This window comes from Crocodylus siamensis, chromosome 1, assembly GCF_052110815.1.
Source record: "Crocodylus siamensis isolate JL-2025a chromosome 1, ASM5211081v1, whole genome shotgun sequence".
In the NCBI taxonomy this organism is placed as follows: domain Eukaryota; kingdom Metazoa; phylum Chordata; order Crocodylia; family Crocodylidae; genus Crocodylus; species Crocodylus siamensis.
In genome coordinates, this window is record NC_143395.1 from 417267547 (window position 1) to 417290162 (window position 22616).

Below are 22616 nucleotides of genomic sequence, written 5' to 3' on the forward strand. Positions count from 1 at the left end.
GGCACCCCTCGCGCATGTCAAGCGTTGCAGCAGCTGGGAAAGCAGCTACCATGTCACTATTGTTCTCTGCCTGCAACGCCGAAGCCAAGAGTGCTATCACCGACTCTTTTAGGAGCAGGAGCAGCCTCTAATGCTCCAGCCCAGGAACCACTTGCTTCTACAGCAGTACCAGACGCAGCAGACATCACAAAAACACCGGGATTCTTTTATTGAAACATGGATGACAAGTGGCACTGGAACATCTGTATAAAAATAAATCATCCTCGTCTGGGTTCAAGTCAGGTCCCTTCAGACACTCAAAGCTGTTGATCGATTTTAGTTAGAAATGACTCTACACGTTCATAAAAAATAGGAAAAATAATTTACACAAAGTCACACACCCACTCACAAAAAAGATTCGTATTTTTATAGTATCACTGCATTTTATGTGCAATGCACAGAAGCCGTGTAAAAATTAGCATCAGCTCCCACAGGAAGAGATTTGTCTTGCAAATGGAAAAATGTTTTTTAAAAGTCACTTAATGTGCAAAATCATGGCTTTCCCAGCCTGGGTTATGTGTGGCCATTCAACGGGGGGCTGTCACTGTGCATCCTGCTGCAGAGAATTTGGATGGATTTTCCCTCAGTGAGTAAAATGAACTGACACTTCATTTCTCTTAAGAGTGAAACTACTTCAAACATTTCCCCTACCCTGTGTTGAGGAAAACACCCACAGCTTATCCAAAAATAGGATGTTTCATTACCTAGCCTGCAAAGAGATCATTATTGAATCTTCCCCGAGTGTAAGGCTTTGGAAGTACCCAGAGAGCAGATAAAACTTTGCAGCTTCAAATACAGAGCTGGAGTTAGTGACAAAACTCACAGGACACCGGTGAAAATAGGTGTCCAGGGATCTGACCTTACTGCCTGCACAACACCCACAGGCTCCGCCGAGATCCATGGGGTCAGGGTGTTCAGCCTCCAGATCCCCAGCTTTTGCGTGCAGGCAAACCTCCACGTTTCTTTCAGAAGAGGAGGCCTGGGTGGGACGGCTGGATGGCTTTGCAGTCGAAGTAGTTTAGTTTCCCCAGGGTTTCAGGCTCCCCAAAGGCAGGGCCTGAGGAATGCAACAAGCCTCGAGACACAGCCTCTCAGAGCCAGGCTATTCTTTCTTGGACAACTGTGCTGAAAATATCCGGGCGATTCTTCTTGTTTCCTGCTCCGGCAGATCAGCTGAGGTCAGTTTTGGTCTGAGTCGGTTTTGCCTCCGGTACGGGATTCCCCCGGCAGCGGCACCGCTTCCGGCCTGAGGAAGAGACAGTGACAGCACTAAGCACCAGGCAAAATGCAGAGTGGTGCTCTGCTCGTCACAAGGAAGGACAGCAGTGGTTCTGGGAAAAGCGGAGTCATCTGTGTAGCTGAGAACGGTTGGGTTCCCGTTCTGCTTTCGGTGACAGTTCTCACAATGTCATACAGTGTGGGTATGGTTTTACTGCTCCCCTGGCCATCCTGAGACCCCAGCTGAGAAATAAGCCCTATTTATTCTGAAAGAGCTGATTACTGGAAAAAAAAAAAAAATGGTGTGTAGTCAGTGCAGTAGGACCTGAAACTGGTGCCGTCCTTGTACACAAGGCAGAAAACAATGACACAGCATTTCTCAGCAAGTAGCACACGCCGAGTGGGAACATCTGGGCAGGGCATGTTTCTCGCAGCGGTCTCAGGACGTGCATGTGAGACAACCTATGTGAATGGCTAATTTTACTGTCGCTTTCTAAGCTGCTTTTAATGCTCCCTTCCCTCGCCACCCACAAAGCTCCTCTGCTTAGACTTGAAATTTGAAGGGGTTTGCAAATCCCCAGGTCACTTCTCTTTCTCTTGCTGCTGCTGGCTGACTTTCTGCACTTCTCTCTGCTTGCATGGCTGTGCGGGGAGGGTCTGTTGGTGTGGCTGGCAGCTCTGGGGTTAATGCAGTCACTGTCCCCAGTTGCCAAAGTAAGTAACAATGCAAAGCCCTTAATTTGGCATAAAAAAAAAGATGGGTGCAGGGGCAGAGACAGGGGTAACCTGCTGGGTGCTGATCATGCTGACCCCCCCTACAGCAGCATCTCCCCATGGGAGGGCAAGGGGAGGACGCTGATGAGGGGACTTCTGTCCCTGATCTCCGTGGCTGGAGCCTCCCTGCCTCCACTACAGGGCCACCGACTTAGTCAGCACCCGTGGCTTGTGCCCTGGTGGCCCATGCCTAGTTACACTGCTGCCACTTTGGCTCTCCAGTTCTTTAGGAGACAGCTCCAGCCTCTCCCCAGGGCACGTGCACGGTCTCTCCAGAGCTGGAGGTGAGGAGCAACGGAAAACCGATGACACAGCCTGCCGGCACTGACCCACCAGCTGTCCTGCACTGAACGGAGTTTTCTCCGGCTTTCTCAGCGCTGACCTTTGAACTTCTCAAAAATCCCCACCAACTTGCCTCAGAGCTTAAACGCCACCCATTAGCTCCAAGCACCAGGAGCCCAAGAACCAGCTTCACCTGAACAGGGAATCTTTAGCCTCTTGTTGCTTTGAACAACCTGAAACTAAACCCCATGGTTTTATTAATATGCCAATGGCCAGATTGCTGCTTCTCTATGCACCAGCAGCCATTTGTGTGCGTTCCACGTGGTTCCTGTACCTGGGGACTATCTGGTGGGAGGTCAGGGAGATCTGTGTGCATGCATGCTAACACCCTTCCCCAGAGGCACATGGGTTTCTCAACCCAAAGAGCTTTCCTATGCAAAGCTACTAAACAGAGCAGCCTACTCCTCCGTACCCAAAGGGATTTAGAAACCATCTTCCCCTTAGAATGTGTCTGTAGGTCACAGTTTGGGGCCCAAATACAATAAGGTCTCAAGCTACTAAATTAAGACCTAGACTTTAACCACACGCAGCTTACGTATTTCCTGTGCTGCAGCTCAGGTCCCTCCACCCGTGCCCAAACCTGCTGCTAACGAACAGTGAGTGCGTTTACACAAGACACTGCACAGTTGCTTAATAACACGGCGCAGTAGCGTGCTGGGCAAAAGCCATGCTAATACGTTACTGTGCCGTGTTATTAAGTGACTGTGCAGTAAACGTCACTAAAAAATGATGCACCGGTGCTACTGCGCAGTAATGCAAGTTCCTGCGCAGTAACTATAGTGCGTTAATGAACGCGTAGATGTATGTGCCCAGTGTGGAGCTACAGTGGGGTGCCATTGGGCATTAACGCTCCAACAAAAGGGTTACACTAAACCACACAGGTAACCTGGGCCCATCTTCATGCAGCGCTGCTACTCACGCAAGCATGGATACACACGAGACTGGAGTGGCAAGTACCCGAGTGCTGATTTGAATTCATTTGCTTTCCCCTGGCTCTTCACTTGTTCAGGGAAGCCCGTTCTACATTATCCACCGAGATGAACGGTAGCAAAGGGACTGAAGGAAACCTACTCTTGCTCCCACAAGCTTGGAGCCCAGAGGTATGGGCAGCCTTGAGTCCATGCCCATTATGAACGGGAAGCCATCTGTAGTGTAATATGAGCATGTTCCTCGGTATAGTTGGGACTTCTGAAATAAGCTCCAGATATGCTTATCACCTGCTGAACAGAGCAGCCTGGCTAACCTTTCACCCACATGGCTGGGCTGCAGGAACTGAGTGGTGTTTGTCATACTTGGGCATGGCAGCTGTCGGCAGGGTCCCCCAAGGTAAGCCAGCCTCTCTAGGGAGAAGGGCTTGGGGGCCCTTATTCATCTGCTTCATATTTTAAAGTGAACGGTGGGTAGGGGATTATCTTGCTGGTGATTTAAGCGTCAGACTCAGCACAACGGTCCGAGGCACATGCAACGCATGGATCATCCTCATGAGAATGGGTCAGGAAGATAGCCCTTTGCATCTTCCAGGAGGTTGCTCCTACCCACAGGCTTTGCCCACTCCACACTAGAACTAAGGGTGCATTAATGCAAGCCCATACAATACAATGCCCTTAAACCACCCCCCAGGACTAATGGGCACCTAGCTCCTAATGGGCACCTCGCCATTCATCTTCCTTGACAAGGGCATCACTTAGCTATGATAAGTGCACCAGCCATTTCACTGTACAACTGGAAAAAGAAAGAAGCCAAACTCAACAGCAACATATATTTTCTAAGCCTATGCAAGAAACACAACTTCGTTCCCTGAGGACTGAACATCTACAGTCCTCTGACTACTACACACAACTCCAAATATGCCTTGCAGCTATGCAGAAGAACTTCAGAGAAAATCAGAAATCATCTACTTCACCTAATCTCCTCCAAAAGAGACCAACTCAGGAAGGAAAGCACCACATACGACAACAACTTAAAGGACAGAAATCCAATCATCTTCCCTAATAATATACAATGGATACAAAGAGACTACGAGAAACTTTCTACAGCATTCATCCTACACAAAAAGACGAAATGGAACAAACTGCTCCAAGAACAAGTTCTCCGGCTGCAAAACAACCATCCAGGGAACAACACCAATGCCGTCCAGCCTTCCAACCTCAGACCTGATAAACCTGAAAGCAGCAACCAACCCACAAATATTATCAATCTCTCCACACGCACACTTACCAAACTGAAAAATCTGTCCTTTCTGAAGGCCTAAATTTCTGTCCAGAAAAATACTCCAATAAAATACTTCAATACGGAGAACTAGAATTCTTCCTCCGCCTCCAGGACTATTTCCACCACCAAACTGAACCCACTCCCAACAACAACTCATTCCTCTGACAACATTCAGGAAACGATCAACCCCAAACCCCCCAAAAACATCAGACTGGACACCTCACTGTGGACGAAACCCTAACCTGGACCGCTACATTGACTGCTTCAGGGAAGAATGAACAAGGAAATAATCAGCAACACATGCACAGCAACAACCTCGCTCTGCCGGAAGAAAAGGCCGCAGAACCTCTAAGATCTAGCCGCCACAGAGTAATAAAACCAGCAGATAAAGGAGGAGCCACAGTCATCCCAAACCGTGAAGGCTACATAAAGGAAGCCAACAGACAGCTCTCCGACACCACCTACTACAAAGAACTACAAGAAGATCCTACTCCCCTCTTCACCAAGAAACTCAACAACACCATCAAATCATTTCCATCAGGACTACAAGAAAAACTACAGACCCTGATCCCCCCGCTACCTAACCCGGGGACTTTTTACATGCTCCCTAAAATCCACAAACAAGGGACCCCTGGCAGACCTATCATGTCCAACCATGGGATCCTAACTGAGGAAAGATCAGGTTTCATTGAATCAATCCCAAAACCGCTCGTCACCCACACAGCAAGTTTTGTCCAAGACACTACAGACTTTCTATGGAAACTTAAAAACATAGACCACCTTCCCAGCAACAGCCTCCTAGCCACCACGGACGTTGCCAGCCTATATACCAACATCCCACACCAGGATGGCATCCAAGCCTGCCTTGCATATCTACAGGAACAGGATTACAACTCAGAATACAGACCCAAAGATATCACTTCATCCTCCCACACAACAATTTCATTTTTAATAACCAACACTTCCTCCAGACCATGGGAACAGCTATGGGCACAAAATGGCCCCACAATATGCCAACCTTTTTATAAGCCACCTGGAAGATGACTTCCTCAAGAACTGCACCATCAAACCCTTGCTATACTTAAGATGTACTGATGACATCTTCATCATTTGGACTGAAAACCTGCAATCTCAGATTGAGTTCCATCAGAAATTCAGCAACCTCCATCCGACTTTCTTTAGAATACTCCAGCACCAACATCTCCTTTTTAGACACAATGATCAGTATCCAGAATGGTAAAATACAGACCACGTTATACAAGAAACCCACAGACCAACATACGTATCTGCACAGAACCAGCAATCACCCCAAACACACCAAGAAAGCTGTGATATACAGCCAAGCCCTCAGATACCACCGCATTTGCACTGAAGAGATCTCCTGGGATTGCTACCCCCATAAGTCGCACACTGCTGGTTATGACATATCACCCCTCCCTCGAGCCCATATGGAAAATCCTCAGACAATTCCAACCCATTCTAGAAAGAGACCCTATTCTTAAAGAGATCTTCCCAGAGCCACCCATCCCAGCCTTCAAACAAGCACTGAACCTTGCTAACCTCATCACCAGAAGCAAACTTCCTCAGGCCCAGAACACACCAGATGGATCCAGACCATGCCAGGACAAGAAATGCAAAACCGGCCAACACCTCTCCACCACCCCGCAATCACTACACCCCACAGCAGAGCCATCAGCATTCCCGGATCTTCCAGCTGCACATCCAGAAATGTCACACACCTCATCCAATGCACCAAATGCTCTGATGGAAAATACGTAGGAGAGACCAAACAACACCTGCGTGCCAGAATGAACGCGCACCGGACATCTATCAAAGACAGGAATACCCAATTACCGGTGGGGGCACATTTCTCACAAGAAAACCATTCTCTCCAATCTCTCAGTCCTGATCCTCGAAGGGAACTTACAAAACACTTCCCAGAGACGAGCCTATGAACTCCACTTCATCAATCTCCTGGATACTAAAGATCATGGAGTGAATATAGACACTGGATTTATGACACATCATAACCTGCCTGACAGCTGACTCTCCAGGTCTCTCTCCACTATTCATCCCCCTTCTCTCTTCCCACCCCTGCGCCCAAGCCTGTCTCTTACCCGCTGACTCCTCAATCTACGTTTTCACTGACTCGTCTTGCATGCACACCAGCCCGGCCTCTGGCTTCTTTACGTTCCATTCCAGCCAGGAGGAGCATACAACAACTGCTGAAACTTCCTTAGCCTGATGAAGGGGTTTTGAACCCAAAACCTTGCTTAATAATTGTTTTCCCACTATTTAAGTTGGTCTAATAAAAGATATCAGATTCACCCAAACAACCTTGTCTGCCAGCCATTTCATGCAGACTCTGCTGCTCTCACCGTCTCACTACTAATACTAGTTTTATCATCCACCTCATTTATCAGGCGCATAGCCATCAGCCCAACAAGCCTGCTAGCAGCAGAGGGGACAGTATGGTTGGTCACCAAAACTGCTGTACCACTGGCTTTAAATTTCCATGTATAGAGGGCCCAGGCTCTGTAACAACCAAACTAAAAGACCTGCCTTTTCAAAAACAGATGCCTAAGTCACTGACTTGATGTTCAGAAGCGTATGGCGTGTTCCGCTGACCTACTGGCCTCTACTGTACCATAGCTGGGCAGCGTGGTTGGTGTGGATCTACAAAGAGGTTACCCAGGTGGTGGCATGATTAAGAAGCCGTTATGTAGACCCAGCCCAGCTGCCATAATTTATTTTAACCCATCACACGTAGAAGAACATCAACATCCATCATATTATGACCCAGCAGTGCCCTGCTGTGTTACAATGCAGCAGAGAGGCTTGGCTTGTGAAGGAGACCACAACAGTGGCAGGGAGCATACCGAGATGGAAGATGGCCAACGTGGTTGCCATCTTTAAAAAAGGGGAGGAGGGAGGACCCGGGCAACTATAGGCCCGTCAGTCTTACTTCAATCCTAGGGAAACTCTTTGAGAAGATCATCACGGAGCACATCTGTGATGGGCCGGCCTCAGAGATGATGCTCAAGGGCAACCAGCACGGTTTCATTAGGGGCAGGTCATGTCAGACCAACCTGATTGCCTTTTATGATCAGGTCACAAAAGCCTTGGATGCAGGTGTCGCCGTGGACGTAGTCTTTCTGGACTTCAGCAAGGACTTTGACACCGTCTCCCACCCCATCCTCATTAAAAAATTGGGTGACTGTGGCATTGATGCCTACACAGTCAGATGGATTGCAGATTGGCTGAAGGGTCGCACTCAGAGCGTGGTGATGGACAGGTCATATTCGACCTGGGGGGAAGTGGGCAGCGGAGTCCCCCAGGGCTCGGTCCTTGGGCCCGCGCTGTTCAATTTCTTTATCAGTGATTTGGACGACGGGGTGAAAAGCACCCTGTTTAAATTCGCTGATGATACCAAAATTTGGGGTGAGGTGAGCACGCTAGTAGGGAGGGAAAGACCGCAGCAAGACCTGGATAAATTACAGGGGTGGGCTAGCAAAAACAGGATGCGTTTCAACACTGACAAGTGCAGGGTGCTGCACGTGGGCAGTAGTAACAGCAGCACGCTTATAAGATGGGAAACTCCCTTCTTGAGAGCACGGAGGCAGAAAGGGATCTGGGAGTCATTACTGACTCCAAGATGAACATGGGCCGACAATGCGAGGTCACGGTTGGCAGGGCTAACCGCACCTTGTCGTGCATCCACAGGTGCATCTCAAGTACAGCCAGGGAGGTGATCCTCCCCCTCTATGCGGCACTGGTCAGGCCGCAGCTGGAGTACTGCGTCCAGTTGTGGGCGCCGCACTTCAGGAGGGATGTGGACAACATTGAGAGGGTCCAGGGGAGGGCCACCTGCATGATCAGGGGACAACAGGGCAGACCCTACAATGAGAGACTGTGGGACCTGAACCTGTTCAGCCTTCACAAGCGAAGGCTGAGGGGGGACCTGGTGACCGTCTATAAACTCACGAGGGAGGACCAGAAGGGTTTGGGAGAGACCTTGTTTCCCCATAGCCTCCCCCCTGGCATAACAAGGAATAACGGCCACAAGTTGTTGGAGAGGAGGTTTAGATGAGACATCTGTAAGAACTACTTCACGGTCAGGGTGGCTAGGATCTGGAGCCAACTTCCAAGGGAAGTGGTGCTAGCTCCTACCCTCGGGTGCTTTAAGAGGCTTGATGCCTACCTGGCTGGAGTCATTTGAGCCGTTTTTTCCTGCCCAGGCGGGGGGGTTAGACTTGAAGGTCTACAAGGTCCCTTCCAACCCTATTTCTATGAACCCTGCAAGGATTTATAATGATGCTCTTGTTCGAGATCTTCAAGAGGATTTCCCAAATATAAATACAAGAAACTGGGGGTGGGGAGGGGAAATAAATGCAGAGATGGTGACAGATGCTAGGATCTAATAGAGATATAGGCCTATGATCCCACATCCAGTCTCCTGTGTACAGTGTGCCTCTCTCAAGGTTGTTCAGAGGAGTCGTTATCACCAGCTCATTTTTCCACCCCCACCCTCCCTTCCTCGCTGCCAAGCGTCAGAGAGACGGATGAAGCATTAGTACCAGCTGGAAAAACAGTAACCAGAAGAAGCTGACTCTGCACTAATGCTCTTGACCTCTGTACACTGTTAGCAGATGAGTCATCTGGAAAGTGCAAGCTGCAGGCTCAGAGGTGCTGAGAAAAGGCCTGTATCACTGCCCAGAACAGCCAGGCACTGGGTTCTGCTTCCAGTTACAAACTTCACCTCTGTGAATAAAACCTTCAATGTCTTTTTCCAAAGCTGCAGCCCATCAGCATGCCAGCTCTCAGCTAGGCATATCGGCTCGATCAGATCAGACAGACCCATCAGCTATTAAAAGATCCTGCAGCACTCTAAGACTGTGACCGCAGTGATCCTACTTAGCATGTGGTCAGACGCTAAGTTCTGCTTCTCTATATATTTCTTCTCATTTCAAAGTGATGAACATTCGCTTTTGGGTCTAAGCTGTGAGGCCTTTGACAATGGCTTGGTTCTGCCCTAGAGGGGACCGCATTTCACCAGTGCAATAGGTCTCTGCTGTAACAATGGCAACGGATTTCTAACCAGTTCTCCAGCCAAGGCTATGATCACACATTACTAGCCAACTTCAGGAATCCTCTACACAAGGCTTACTCATTATTACCTGTATTTTATATGATTAAAAGTGTAGCAGCAGCATTTACTCTGCATTGGAATTCCACTCCTTATGATGAATTAAGCAGTGCTGGGGATGGAGCTTGTACAGAACTTCCCTTTCATTTACATTTATTCCTCTAACTTTGGCATCCCCTGTTTACATATTGCACCTCCTCACCAACGTATTCCCTCTAGTGTAAAGGTTGGTATTAATCAGGCCATATTATCAGGGGACGTTATCGGGATTTGCACAATCATGACTACTGCAAAGGGGATAGATCTGGAACTTGTGTTCTCTGTTTCTAATCAAAGAGCAATGGACACGTTGCTTTAGGAGGAGTGGCTGAGGGAACTGGGTTTATTTAGTATGGAGAAGAGAAGATGGGAGGGATTGAATAGCAGCCTTCAACTCCCTGAAAGGAGGCTGCAAAAGAGGATGGAGCTGGGCTATTCTTAGTAGTGGCAGATGATAGGACAAGGAGCAATGGGCTCAAGTTGCAGCAAGAGAAGTGTAAGTTAGATATTAGGAAAAAGTCTCTCTAGGAGGGTTGTGAAGCACTGGAATAGGCCACCCAGAGAAGCTGTGGCATCTCCATCCCTGGAGGTTTTTAAGACCCAACTAAACAAAGCCTTGGCTGGGATGATGCAGCTGGGGGTGGTCCTGCTTTGAGCAGGGGTTGGACTAGATGTGACCTCCTGATATCTCTTCCAGATCTCATTTTCTATGAGTCTATGGAATGGAAAGGGGGCATGGTATGAAAGGATTTCCAAGAGGATGTGTAACTAGGTGGTGGCATTCACTACCACGGATGTCATGGAGGTCACGGACACAGCAAGATTCAAAGACCAGACATTAACAAGGATGAAAGGGATGTAAAAATCTCATACTCCAGGGCTTAAAAGCCACTCTTATTAGAGAAGACAATGAAAACTTTGTGGGGAGAGTCCGCCACATTTGCTCACCCGGTGGGTTTCTTGCACCTTCTTCTGAAGCATCAAGTGGTGGCCACTGATGGGAACAAGAGACTGGACTAGAGCCCTGTAACCCTGCCTATAATCAGGGTGCTGTAGCGCTAGGCGAGATTAACAGTTGGCTGTTCCCAGAGCCGAGCCTGCTTTTCCATCACAGCATACGCAGCCTCCCTCATTCACTCCTCAAATCGGTCCCCACTTCCGAGTCTCAGTGAAACATCTTAGCTCTGTAAAGCTGAAGGTTTTCACATGATTCTGTCCACAAATGATGACTTTTGCCCATGGCTACTCTGGAACTAAATGGAAATGCTTTCAGAGGCGGGCTGCGTGGGAACTGGCCTTGTTGGTGCAAGTACACGACCATCAGACATGCCCGTTCTGTGTTAAACCTGCAAACGGCAACAGAATTTCACCTCCTTCATGTTACAGGACTTTTAGCCTTCCAGTGCATTTGCTGGTTTTGCAAGTGCAAGCAGAATACATGCCAAGTGCTCCAGCTCAGTTTAATAACTTCAAACATACCAACCCCAATCGTGCATACAGTTAAGCAGTAAATACTACCTGATCCCATGGAAATCAAGAGGAATTTTACCACTGCCTTCAGTGGGAGCAAGGTCTGGCCCTAACACCCCAAAGAAAGCAGAATAGTGTGTGTGATACTATAAAAGCCTCAGGGGATATGATCATTTAGAAATGACCTGTGATTCATCACTGCAATCGTGGAGATATGGGTAGACCTTTGTCTACCCCATCTCCCGAGCGCTGCAGAAACCACTGGCGGCGTCCAAAGTTCTCAAATCGCTTCATCATTACAGGTTATGACTGGGGCAGGTTTTACGATTACAGTGGGGCTCTTGCAATGCCCCTGTTTTCACATGCTCTTAACTTGTGAGAAAGTTCTCCTCTGTGGCTGCAGTTTGAACCCAGCCTCACAGAAACCTTGAGAGAGCAAGCAGCAAGTTCTCTTTAAAGTCACTTTTGAGGTGGAAATTTGAGGAAGAACAAAAAGCTTTTTCGGTCACGAGTAATCCAAAAGCAGGTGGAAAAACCTTATTCTTTGCACATAAGTAGTTCTCAAAAAGGACCCTAAAAAGGGCAAATATATGTAGGGGTTGTCCACTTTGTTTCTACGTCTAAAGAAAGCATGAACATTTGGATTTTTTTAAAAATTCTTTTTTTTTTAAATAAGAAATTCAGATGTTATTGGCCCTGGTTTTGTTGGAAGATGCCACGGATAATGATCAGAACAATGCAACACACTGTTGTTCATTCAGCAAAGAAGTCATGAAGTCAACCTGGAGCAACTGGAGAAGGGGAGAGAGGTATTTTTGGTCCAACTCTTTATCAGCCCATACTTAACTCTAGTGTCAGACCAGCATTGGAGGAACGAAGTCTGCTGCTGTCAGACATGATGCTCTAGCATTGTATGTGCAAATACATGCAGCTCAACATGCAGCTCTTCAGCTTGTGGCACTGTGTCCTGCTGATGTGAAAGGCTGCGAGGTGCTGTGAGCTTCCAGTGGTAGGAGCCTCAGAAGAAAACCAGAGGAAAGTGCCAGACACCAGCTGCTACAGGTCACCAAGGGCTGCCCTCCCTCAGATTTTATATCAGTCATCAATGACAGAGCGTCCTGATTACACAAACCTCAAAACTCAGAAACAGGACATGAGTCACAGGAAGGGGTTGCTCCTCATTAGACAGTGCCTGACTGATGGCTAGCGTTTCTCCCAGTCTAGGAATATAGTGGGTGATGTGGGACGTGCCAAAGTTGCACTAAATCCAGAAAGCAGCATGCAAACCAGTAGGACCCCTTTGGTCACGCCCCACACATCTTGAGCACAGGCGCGTTGGAGCTGGGGATCTGTCCTGAAGCGTTGTTGGAGGGCAAGCTTCCAGCAGAGTTAAGGTTCGCTGAATCTTCTGGGCTAATCATACAGAAGGAGGCTGCCTGCAGACTTCTGCACAGCAATCTTTCTGTGCCTCTCACACTTGTGCTAATGCCTTGCACGCAGTTCAAGCCTAGAGCACTTAGTGAAACGCACCAAACTGACATTTTCAAGAGGCACCTTTGGCAGCTTAATGAGAAGTACCAATTTTAACCTCCTGCATAGTTTCCAGAGCAAGCATGTGAAACAACATGTTTACCCCTTCCCTGGACTGAGAAACCACCAGTGCCAGGTCAGCTCATGAGGTGACACCTGCCCTTTCTATCTCTCTGTGCCAACTCAATCACACAGGATCAGTGGCCGATAGAAAGCCTTATTAGCATATCGTCAGTCAGAAAAGCAGCCGGGGGTGGCGGGAAGAGACCTTGTGTATTAAAAGATCACACTTCAATTTTCCTATTATAGAAGTGGCAGTGATTTTCTGGGAGGGTGCAGATCATCTAAGGTTTATCTAAGGACTATGCGTCAAATGAGGAAATAAACCCAGAAGGCTGGTCAGTATTTTATTCAGATTTGGAGGCTTGGGCTATTTCAAATGCCTGAGACTTCTGACCAAGAAAGAGAGCCTGAAGCAATGATCGTTTTGCATCTCTGGAGCAATGAGTATATCTGGCAGTTGGTTCTGTTTTTGCATTAGACTTAACAGACTGCACAACTGCATGTCAGAAGTGACCTTGCACCTACATTTGCCTCCCGTACAGTAAAAAGTTTGTATGAAACCATGGAGGCTTGGTATACATTATTCTTTCCACACACAAGCTAATTCAGATGCATAGTTAGCTGTATAATGCTCCCCTTTTCCTTTCTGAGCATATGAGCCATAAGGTGAAAAAAATCTCAGTAGTTCTGTCCAACGGATGAAGATCACAGTTTTGCAATGTAAAGCATCCTTACCTCGTGTCCTCTAAGTACCCATAGCACAGAAAAATAAAAAGCAAGTTGCTAGTTTTAGAAAAGTGGTTGCAGACGGTGGTAACTGATACGGTAGCAAAAACTAGGAAGTCACAGGCAGCAAGAAAGGCTGTTTGGGTTATTTCTTAGCTGTTCCAGCTTCACCATGAACAAGGCTCTACTAAATCATGAGCATCTGACAGGGTCAGTGTCATAATACAAGGCAACTCCTTCTGATTTGGCTCAATAGTAAATTCACCAAGAAAAGAATAAAAAGAAGTTCTTTCCTGCACTGGTTTTAGCATAAAAGTTATTGTCAGGATATTCTCAAAGGAGAGAAGGATAAATCTTAACAAAAAGCTTATTTAACCTTCCAGTTTGAAAAAAACAACAACAAACATTTTTCCAGATGGCCTCATAGGGTGATTTATCAACTCTGCAGGAAGGAGGCTTCAACTGGGGTTTGAAAGCATTTACCCTACTCTACAATCACTTTACTATTTATTCTTCTATACCAAGAGGATGCCTGGAAGTCACAAATCAGAATCAAGGCACCAGTGTGCTAGATGCCAGGCATACACATAAGGAGGTAAGATTCATGTCTCAAAGAGCCTGGGGTCTAACCTAAAAAGAAGACAGAACAATGGATGCAAGAAGAGGGAACCAGTGAGAAGAATAGGCTGTATGTGGCTACACACCTTGGCAATGTGTGCAACGTTGGTTCTGACACTTAAAAAGTAGCTTTATCTTTAAAGTAAGTAAAGATCAGCCAGCACTGTCTGTGCTATACCTAGCCTTCATTAGTGGGCTGATGTCCTAAGGTTATAACAGAGTCTTGATAGGAGATTGGAAGTCAATATATGACCTTAAGGATCAGTTTGGAGCGGCTATTCTGTAGATTAGGGGCAGAGAAGAAGGAGGCGTGAGGAGGTCCGCAGACACTGATGTACAGGGAAGGTGGGGCTGATCAAGCTGGCATTGGCAGGCTGGAGGGCACGAGGGTGAGCCGTATGGAGCAGAGGAGATGGGAAAGACATGGAGGATGGAACCAGAGCTAGAGGTGGAGAAAATTAACTGGAGTTCTAGTTTGGGGCGCAGGGGGTGGGTGTTGTACAAATTTCAAAGACCAGGAATATGTCAAACTAACACCTGAGTTGCAGCTTCCTCTCCAAGAAGAGTTACTTGCTGTCCTCAGTCACAGCAGCTGGTAATCCCACTCTCTCCACAAGTGCCTCTGCCTTTCTCCATGTGATTGTGGAGGCCCACCTATGCTCCCATCAGGGACCAAGGAAAAAAACAAGCAGGAGAGTGCTGGGTGAGGGAGATGGGGGCAGAGGCTCTAGAGAAGCTGGGTAAGGCCTGCTTGCCAGCTGTCTTATGGGCAAAAGGGGGTTGTTGATCCTCAGCTGAGAAGAGCAGCTGCAGCTCAGGTTTCTGCCTGATGTCCCGTCCCAGGTATGTGAAGTTTGCGGAACAGAGAAAAGCAAGCCGAGTTAGAAAGCGACAGTCAGGACAAATCAACAACAAACCTGGGGAGCAGAAACCATGGCAGTTCAAGCCTTCCAGTTCCCTTTTAAATGGATCAACATTTAGAAAGATGCAGTAATTCAACGTACACGCGCCAATCCTGCCGCCAACTATAAAGAGCACTGGACTTGAACGCCCATCTTGCCAACTGAATGACTTTTTTCCATATTTTTAAAGGGACAGTGATTATTTCAGATGCTACTGTATTTACTCTTGTTCTTATGTGGTTAAAGCACTTGACTTGAGACAACTGGGTGCAGTTCTTAGCTTATCCACAGATCTGCAGTGAGACTTTGAGCAAGTCATTTACCTGCTTCTTCTTGTAAATCAGTTACAGGGCTTCTTTTCTTTAACCCTTCGTCCATCTGGTCTGCTTAAACTGCAGCTTGGTGCAGGGAATCTCTCTTACTGCTTGTATAACACACTGGGCCCTGCACTGGATATGGCCAATATGCCCTCTTAGAATAAAATGTAGCCCTGCAAAGATCGATACAACATTCCTGGAATTAAGTGTTCAGTGTAAGGAAAATCCTCTTGATACAATACTGTTCTGCTAACTCTTCCTAATGATCATTAATCATTCCTATAATAGTAACATCCAAAAAGTCCCATTCAGGTGTAGGTTTCTAATGCTCTAACCATTTAACTAGTGGCTGGATGAAGAGGTGATTCAAGCAGTATTTTGATTTTTACATAAAGTCATGAGTACAGATAGTGATTTAAAAATACATAGAAGAAGAAGGTTCTTCTGCTAAGAAGAGGTGGTGGTGATTCTGCAGCGAAGATGTACCACTAAACTGCTGGCGTGAGAACGGGAGCAGAGGTTAGCTATGGAAAACTAAATGGACGTAGGGAGCTTTGAGAATAGGCTCAGAAGATTTATGGTGAAAATGAAAAGTTGAACCAAGGGATATTTGGTTACTGAAAACTTTTGACAGCTTTAGAAGAGGAAAACTTTAAATGTATAAAAACCAATTTACAACAAGAGAATTTGGCTGCTCCTAAAATAAACCACAATTTGCCTAACTAAAAGACCAATTTTCAGACATCCCAGCTGTAGTGACAAACCTGTAAACTTGTTTGTTCTTTTCAGGTAGTGTCCATTAATTCAGGGCCATTAGGTCCTGCCTGTTCTGTCCTGTTTAGCCAAGCAAGATGTTCCCAGTTACATAAATGTTCTTCCCAGCATTTGCTTCAGTAGGTCAGAGGGAGGGGAACGAGCACATTACATTTGAAGGGAGTGGTAGCAAACAACTCAGCTGTTGCACTACCAAGATCTGCACCTATAAAACCAAACAGCTCCCTTTATCTAGGGCAGTATGTGAATATTTGGACCCTGTAAAAGATGACAGCCAGGAACTTTCTGAAAATGAAATGCTCCTATTACCCTCACAAAGCAAACAAGTATTTTTATGGACTTACACATGTCTAAGATACTGCCAAAGCATTCAATCACTTTCCTGAATGATTTCACGGACACCGCTAAGTTTGCACTACTCCCTCCACATCAGCTGCAGAATGACTTTGCCGCTTCCAGATCAGAGACTCTCCGCTGTAAACTCACTTGCTAAAGTCATGATTGTCTTAGCAATACTTCCAGGTAACAATTTCAAAGCTGGGTGCCTAACATAAAGGATATAAACTGTTTGATTTTCAAAAGTACTGACTGCCTGCAGCTCTGTTACTTCCAGTTTGTCCTAGCTTGAAGGGAGAACTAGAGTCTATGAGTGTGCAAGGCCAATGTGACAGCTGTCATAAATGCGGGAATATTGTAGCTAATGCAGCCATGGATATGGAAAGATGTTTTCACTGAGAGGGGAAGTGATCTACTGGGAATGAAGTTGTCCCCACCACTTTTTTAAACTTCCAGAGGGTTCTTAACTTAATCCTTGAAAGCCAGAGAAGGGAACGAGGGACCTTTCATTTGACATCTCATCTGAAAGAGCGGTGGGTCCTTCAGGTGGAACAGAAAAGGAACGAAGGTGACAACCATACTTACGTCAGGAGCCGTGGCAGATGGCTGGGAAGCGGCATTGAGCATTCTCATGGAGACCTCCAAGTGCTGGGGTGGAAGGAAGAAGTTGGGAATTGCAACAGGATCAGGTCTGAACCAAGCTGTTAAGCAATAACACGTAGCAGGGTATAGTTACACAAAGCCCCCCCACCCTGCAGCTAAAAATTTGGACTCGGCTTCAGGACAAAAGTGGTTTTGAAGCATCTCTGACTACACCAAATGCATCTTATTTAATTTTAAAACAGTGAAAGTCTGTGCCATCTAACGATTAAGAGATGATCAAGATACATAAGTAATATTTCACAAAGATTCTCATTCTGAAAAAAATTGCAACATGCTTTACCAAAATTAACATGTGAAACATAGGTGTCACTTCATCCATTACTGAAATGTGGCAACACGTTTTTAATGGATATTTTTTCTTTTTTTTTTAATTAAAACTAATGCAGGTTAGGATTGAAACTGTCTTCATCTGTGTCCATTACAAATACACAGTCTGTGAACTAACCCATAATTAGGGGACTATTGTTAAACCTATGCACATAGGAGTTAGTCAAAACAGGTTTTCTGAAAGGTGCTTCTGATCTGCTCAATATAGTGATTGGCAAAAACTTCTGAGGGGAAAAAAACACTATAATTTCCCATTACAATTAGCTATCAATAATTAAATAGCCAATTTAATTTGAATAGCCAAAGTAAGAATCAATAATCCCAAAATTTCAAAAGGACTAAGGTTTCTGTTAACTCATTAACTTGCTCACACATGAAGAACCAACATGGGATCTTAGCTGTAGACTGGCCAACCGTTTCCATCCTCCTTTACGGCTAGTTTATTAACGAATCAAGAAGAAACACCGTTTAAACATAAAGCAGGACAACGGCTGAAGCATGATCTTGAAACCACTTGTATAAAACTTGTTCAAAATCCAGTTGTGCTTGGGGGAATACTGACCTGTAAGGCTTCATATTGGCAGGTAGTTTTTAACCTTGCCACTTTACATTTAAAATGAAATGTAGCCCCATCCTAGCAATGATAATCATATAGATTTCTAATTAAGAAATAAGTCCAAGTGTAAAGCGCGCTTCACGAGAGACAAAAAAGGATACAGCACAACACTAGCTTTCACAGGCTTTTCTGATTCTTCGTGTAGGATCTCACCAGAGCACCTACCACCGTCTCTTGCAGCCTCTGTCTCTGATGACAAACTTTTAACATACGTTTTCTCAGAATCACTTCCTTCCTCACTTTGATCACTCACATCTAAATCCACACTAATTTTCTCTTCTATCCTGGAGGGTTTGGCTATGGCAAAATCTCTACTATCTGAAAGAGTCAACGGTTCTCCAGAGACTACGCAAAACTCTGTGTCTCGTTCTGCTTGCTGGGCTTCCAATGCTCCGATGTGCTCGGTGCTCTCATCTTCCAAATCATCTGCTTGATGTGTTTCTGATAAATGAGCAGCCTGAAACTCCTCCAAATCAGCTGCTCTGATATTATTATTTGGATTTTCAAGGCCTTTTCCCATTGTCTGTGCCTCACTCTCTTCCGTATACGGACTAACAAATGATCGCGCAGTGCTGGGCAGGCTGTGGTGGTCATCCTCCAGCATACTTGACAAAGAGCTGCTTCTTCCATTCTCTCTTTTCTGTAAACTTCCATCATCCACTGGGTGCTGGCCTTCATTCTTCAAGTGTACCAGTTCCTCGCTGGGACCCTGCTCCACTTCAGATACAAGACTGGACCAGGGACTGGTTTTATCGGTTACTGTAGTTATCTCGTTCAGAGTCCTTGGTTCTATGACATCCTCTTCATACTCTTCATCACTATGGGACTCAATGACACAACCCTCCTCTTCTGTTCTGTTCTCCATTGACAAGGGATGCTCATTTTCAGAGGCTTTTTGGCCGAGAAATTCATACAGCATGCCTCTTTCAAATGGGGACCTTCCAGAAGGGAGTAAGCGCAGTGTGGCATTATCATAACCACTTGATTGTTCCATTCTAAGTTGGCTCTGGTGCATCTCAGTTCTGACTGCTTCATCTTTATGGTCTGGGATGACAGGATAATATTTAGCACCTGAATTTCTGCTATGGCCTTGAAGCGCATTTGAAGATTCTGTGGCATTTTTAGTTATAGTCTGCAAATCTGATTAATGGGACATAATGTTAGTTCACACAGGGACAGAAGACTTCATCACACATATGTAGAGCTGAATGCAGGTAGCTTTGTCAAACAATGGGTTGATGGGGAAGGAGCTAAACTTGCTAATAGCTCAAAACCATCAAAAGGGCAGGAATTCTTGGGTCAGCTCACAGAGGTAGTGAAGGCTAAGGATGTGGTAGGCATGGGGGACCTGAACTTCCCGGACATCTGCTGGGAAGAGCAGACAGCCAGGTCTGAACGCTCCCGCAGGTTCTTGGCCAGAGTGCAGGACCTCCATCTAACCCAGGAGGTGCACAGTCCCACCAGGGGAGACGCCTTGTTGGACCTAGTGCTGGCCACGGGTGACGACCTGGTGCGGGGGCTGCAGGTGCTCGACCACCTGGGCGACAGCGATCATCGCCTGCTGGAATTTACCATCCAGCGCAAGGTGGCAAAGGCAAGCAGTAAGGTAGCGGCCCTAGATTTTAGGAGGGCAAACTTCAACGAGCTAAGGAGGATAGTTGGAGAAGCGCTGAGGTCCCGGAGGGGAGGGGAGCCGGGTGTCCAAGGAGAGTGGTCGCTCCTTAAGGAGACGATCCTCCAAGCCCAAAGGAAGGTAATCCCAACAAGGATCAAAGGGAGCAGGAGAGCACACAAGCCTCCGTGGCTCACCAAAAGCATCCGGGAATGTCTCCTTGCTAAAAAGGATGGAACTGGGGCTAGCTTCCCAGATTAAGGACAATAAGAAGTCCTTTTTTAAATACACAGTGGGTAAAAAGAAGGTCCCGGGTAATGCGGGGCCCTTGCAGGACGCGTTGGGAAACTTGGTTGTCACACCAGACGGCAAAGCTAACATGTTTAACGATTTCTTTGCCTCTGTCTTCCTAAGTGGGGACCAGAACAGCCACCTCCCTGCTGGGCCCCCCTCGGGCCCCGGGGGAGGCACACCTGGGCTGCAGGCTAGCAAGGATTTAGTTAGGGAGCTTCCGGAGGGGCTGGACATATTCAAATCAGCCAGCCCGGATGATCTCCGCCCTAGAGTTCTGAAGGAATCGGCCGAGGTCATTGCAAATCCCCTGACACGGCTTTATGAGCACTCGTGGTGCTCTGGTGAGGTACCGGAGGACTGGAAGAGGGCCAACGTGGTCCTCATCTTCAAAAAAGGCAGGAAGGAGGACCCGGGAAACTGTAGGCCGGTTAGTCTCACCTCGATCCTAGGCAAGCTGTTCGAGAAAACTATGCTGGCACACATCCAGGAGGGGCCAGGAGACTGCATGCTTAGGGGCAACCAACACGGGTTCATCAGTGGCAGGTCCGGTCAGACCAACCTGGTGGCCTTTTACTATCAGATCACCAGATCGTTAGACGCAGGGGTAGCAGTGGATATAGTCTTCCTGGACTTCCGGAAGGCTTTCGACACTGTCTCTCACCCCATTCTCATTAAGAAACTGGGGGGCTGTGGTATAGACACCCACAAAGTCAAATGGGTCGCCAATTGGCTGGAGGGCCGCACCCAGAGGGTGGTAGTGGATGGGTCCTTCTCAGCCTGGAGGAACGTGGGCAGTGGGGTCCCGCAGGGCTCAGTCCTCGGGCCCACACTGTTCAACATCTTCATCAGTGATTTCGACGAGGGGGTAAAAAGCACCTGTTCAAATTTGCTGATGACACTAAGATGTGGGGGGATGTGGGCACACTGGAAGGATGCAACAGGCTACAATCACACCTAGACAGGTTACAGGGGTGGGCGGATGAGAATAGGATGGGTTTCAACACAGACAAGTGCAAGGTGATGCACCTCGGGAGGAACAACCGGCACCATACCTACAGGTTGGGGAACTCCCCTCTTGTCAGCACGGAGGCGGAAAAGGATCATGGGCCGGCAGTGTGGGGAGGCAGTTAGGAAGGCCAATCGCACCTTGTCCTGCATCCACAGATGCATCTCGAGCAGGTCCAGGGAGGTGATCCTCCCCCTCTACGCGGCACTGGTCAGGCAGCAGCTGGAGTACTGCGTCCAGTTCTGGGCGCCGCACTTCAGGAGGGATGTGGACAGCATGGAGAAGGTCCAGAGGAGGGACAGTCGTATGATCAGGGGACAACAGGGCAGGCCCTATGAGGAGAGGCTACGGGACCTGAACCTGTTCAGCCTCCACAAGAGAAGGCTGAGGGGGGATCTTGTGGCCTGTTACAGACTAGTCAGGGGGGATCAACAGGCACTGGGGGAGTCCCTGTTCCCCCGAGCACTGCCAGGAGTGACCAGGAATAACGGTCACAAGCTGGCAGAAGGTAGGTTTAGGTTAGATATCAGGAGGCGCGACTTCATGGTCAGGGCAGCTAGGACCTGGAACCAACTTCCAAGAGAAGTGGTGCTGGCTCCTACCCTGGGGGTGTTTAAGAGGAGGCTAGATGAACATCTTGCTGGGGTTGTTTGACCCCAGTACTCTTTCCTGCCATGGCAGGGGGTCGGACTAGATGATCTGCTCAGGTCCCTTCCGGCCCTAGAAACTATGAAACTATAATACTGAGCAGGAAGAGGAATGATTTAGGGTGGTAGAAGGTGGAAGAACTAGAAGCTTTGGAATGAATTTAAGGGGAAAAAAAGAGAACAAATTGAATTTGAGGACGTTTTCTGATCCAGAGAAGTCTTCTAAGGCAAGGGTGTCCAACCTCTGGCCTGCAGGCCACATTCATAGATATTAGGGTTGGAAGGGACCTCAGTAAATCATCAAGTCCGACCCCCTACCTTGGGCAGGAAAGAGTGCTGGGGTCAGATGACTCCAGACAAGCGCTTGTCCAGTCTCCTCTTGAAGACCCCCAAGGTAGGGGAGAGCACCACCTCCCTTGAAAACCCATTCCAGATTCTGGCAACCCTTCCTGTGAAGAAGTTCTTCCTCATGTCTAACTTGATTTGGCCCATGGCACTGTAATCTGGCCCCATGGGTCCACAAATCTGGTAGTGGCACAGTGGTGCTGTCAAATCTCCAGACCCATGGGGAGCCCTGAGCCCTGTGCACTGGATCCAGCACTTGATCCCAGTGCGCCGGGCCAGACAAGGGTGGTGTTGGGTCCCAGGGTTCAATCCTGGTGTGGGGGACTGAAAGGGAGCAAGGCCAGGCCCCTGGGACCCAATCCTGGCACCCAGGAGCTGGGAGGGGGCAGTACTGGGCTCCAGGGCCTGAACCAGCCTACAGATGGGCTCCGCGTCACTGATCTGGCCTGTGGGGGCAAAAAGTTCAGCACCACTGTTCTAAGTGAAACAAACAGCTGGAGCATCTGGGATATTTAGTGCTAGTCTGGGAAAAAAGAATGGGCAATAGTCCACTGGCCCAGAGGAGGACTAGATAATCACAGAAACAGAGAAGGGCTGGAAG

At 47.5% G+C, this 22616-nt stretch overlaps 1 protein-coding gene across 5 annotated transcripts in view; it reads right to left on the reverse strand.

The window, feature by feature from the left end:
- Window positions 1–184: 184 nt before the first annotated feature.
- C2CD3 (C2 domain containing 3 centriole elongation regulator) overlaps window positions 185–22616 on the reverse strand; it is a 77600-nt gene continuing 55168 nt past the window's right edge. For 4 of the 5 annotated variants that reach the window (XM_090030808.1, XM_090030807.1, XM_090030806.1 and 1 more), the window contains exons 30-32: window positions 18213–19251; window positions 17091–17196; window positions 185–1285 (exon numbers count right to left, since the gene is read on the reverse strand). In XM_090030808.1, coding sequence (XP_089886934.1) covers window positions 1142–1285; window positions 17091–17196; window positions 18213–19251 — 1289 coding nt within the window. In that variant the 3' untranslated portion in view covers window positions 185–1141. The remainder of the gene's footprint in view (window positions 1286–17090; window positions 17197–18212; window positions 19252–22616) is intronic. The other variant, XM_090030809.1, reaches the window with a different exon arrangement.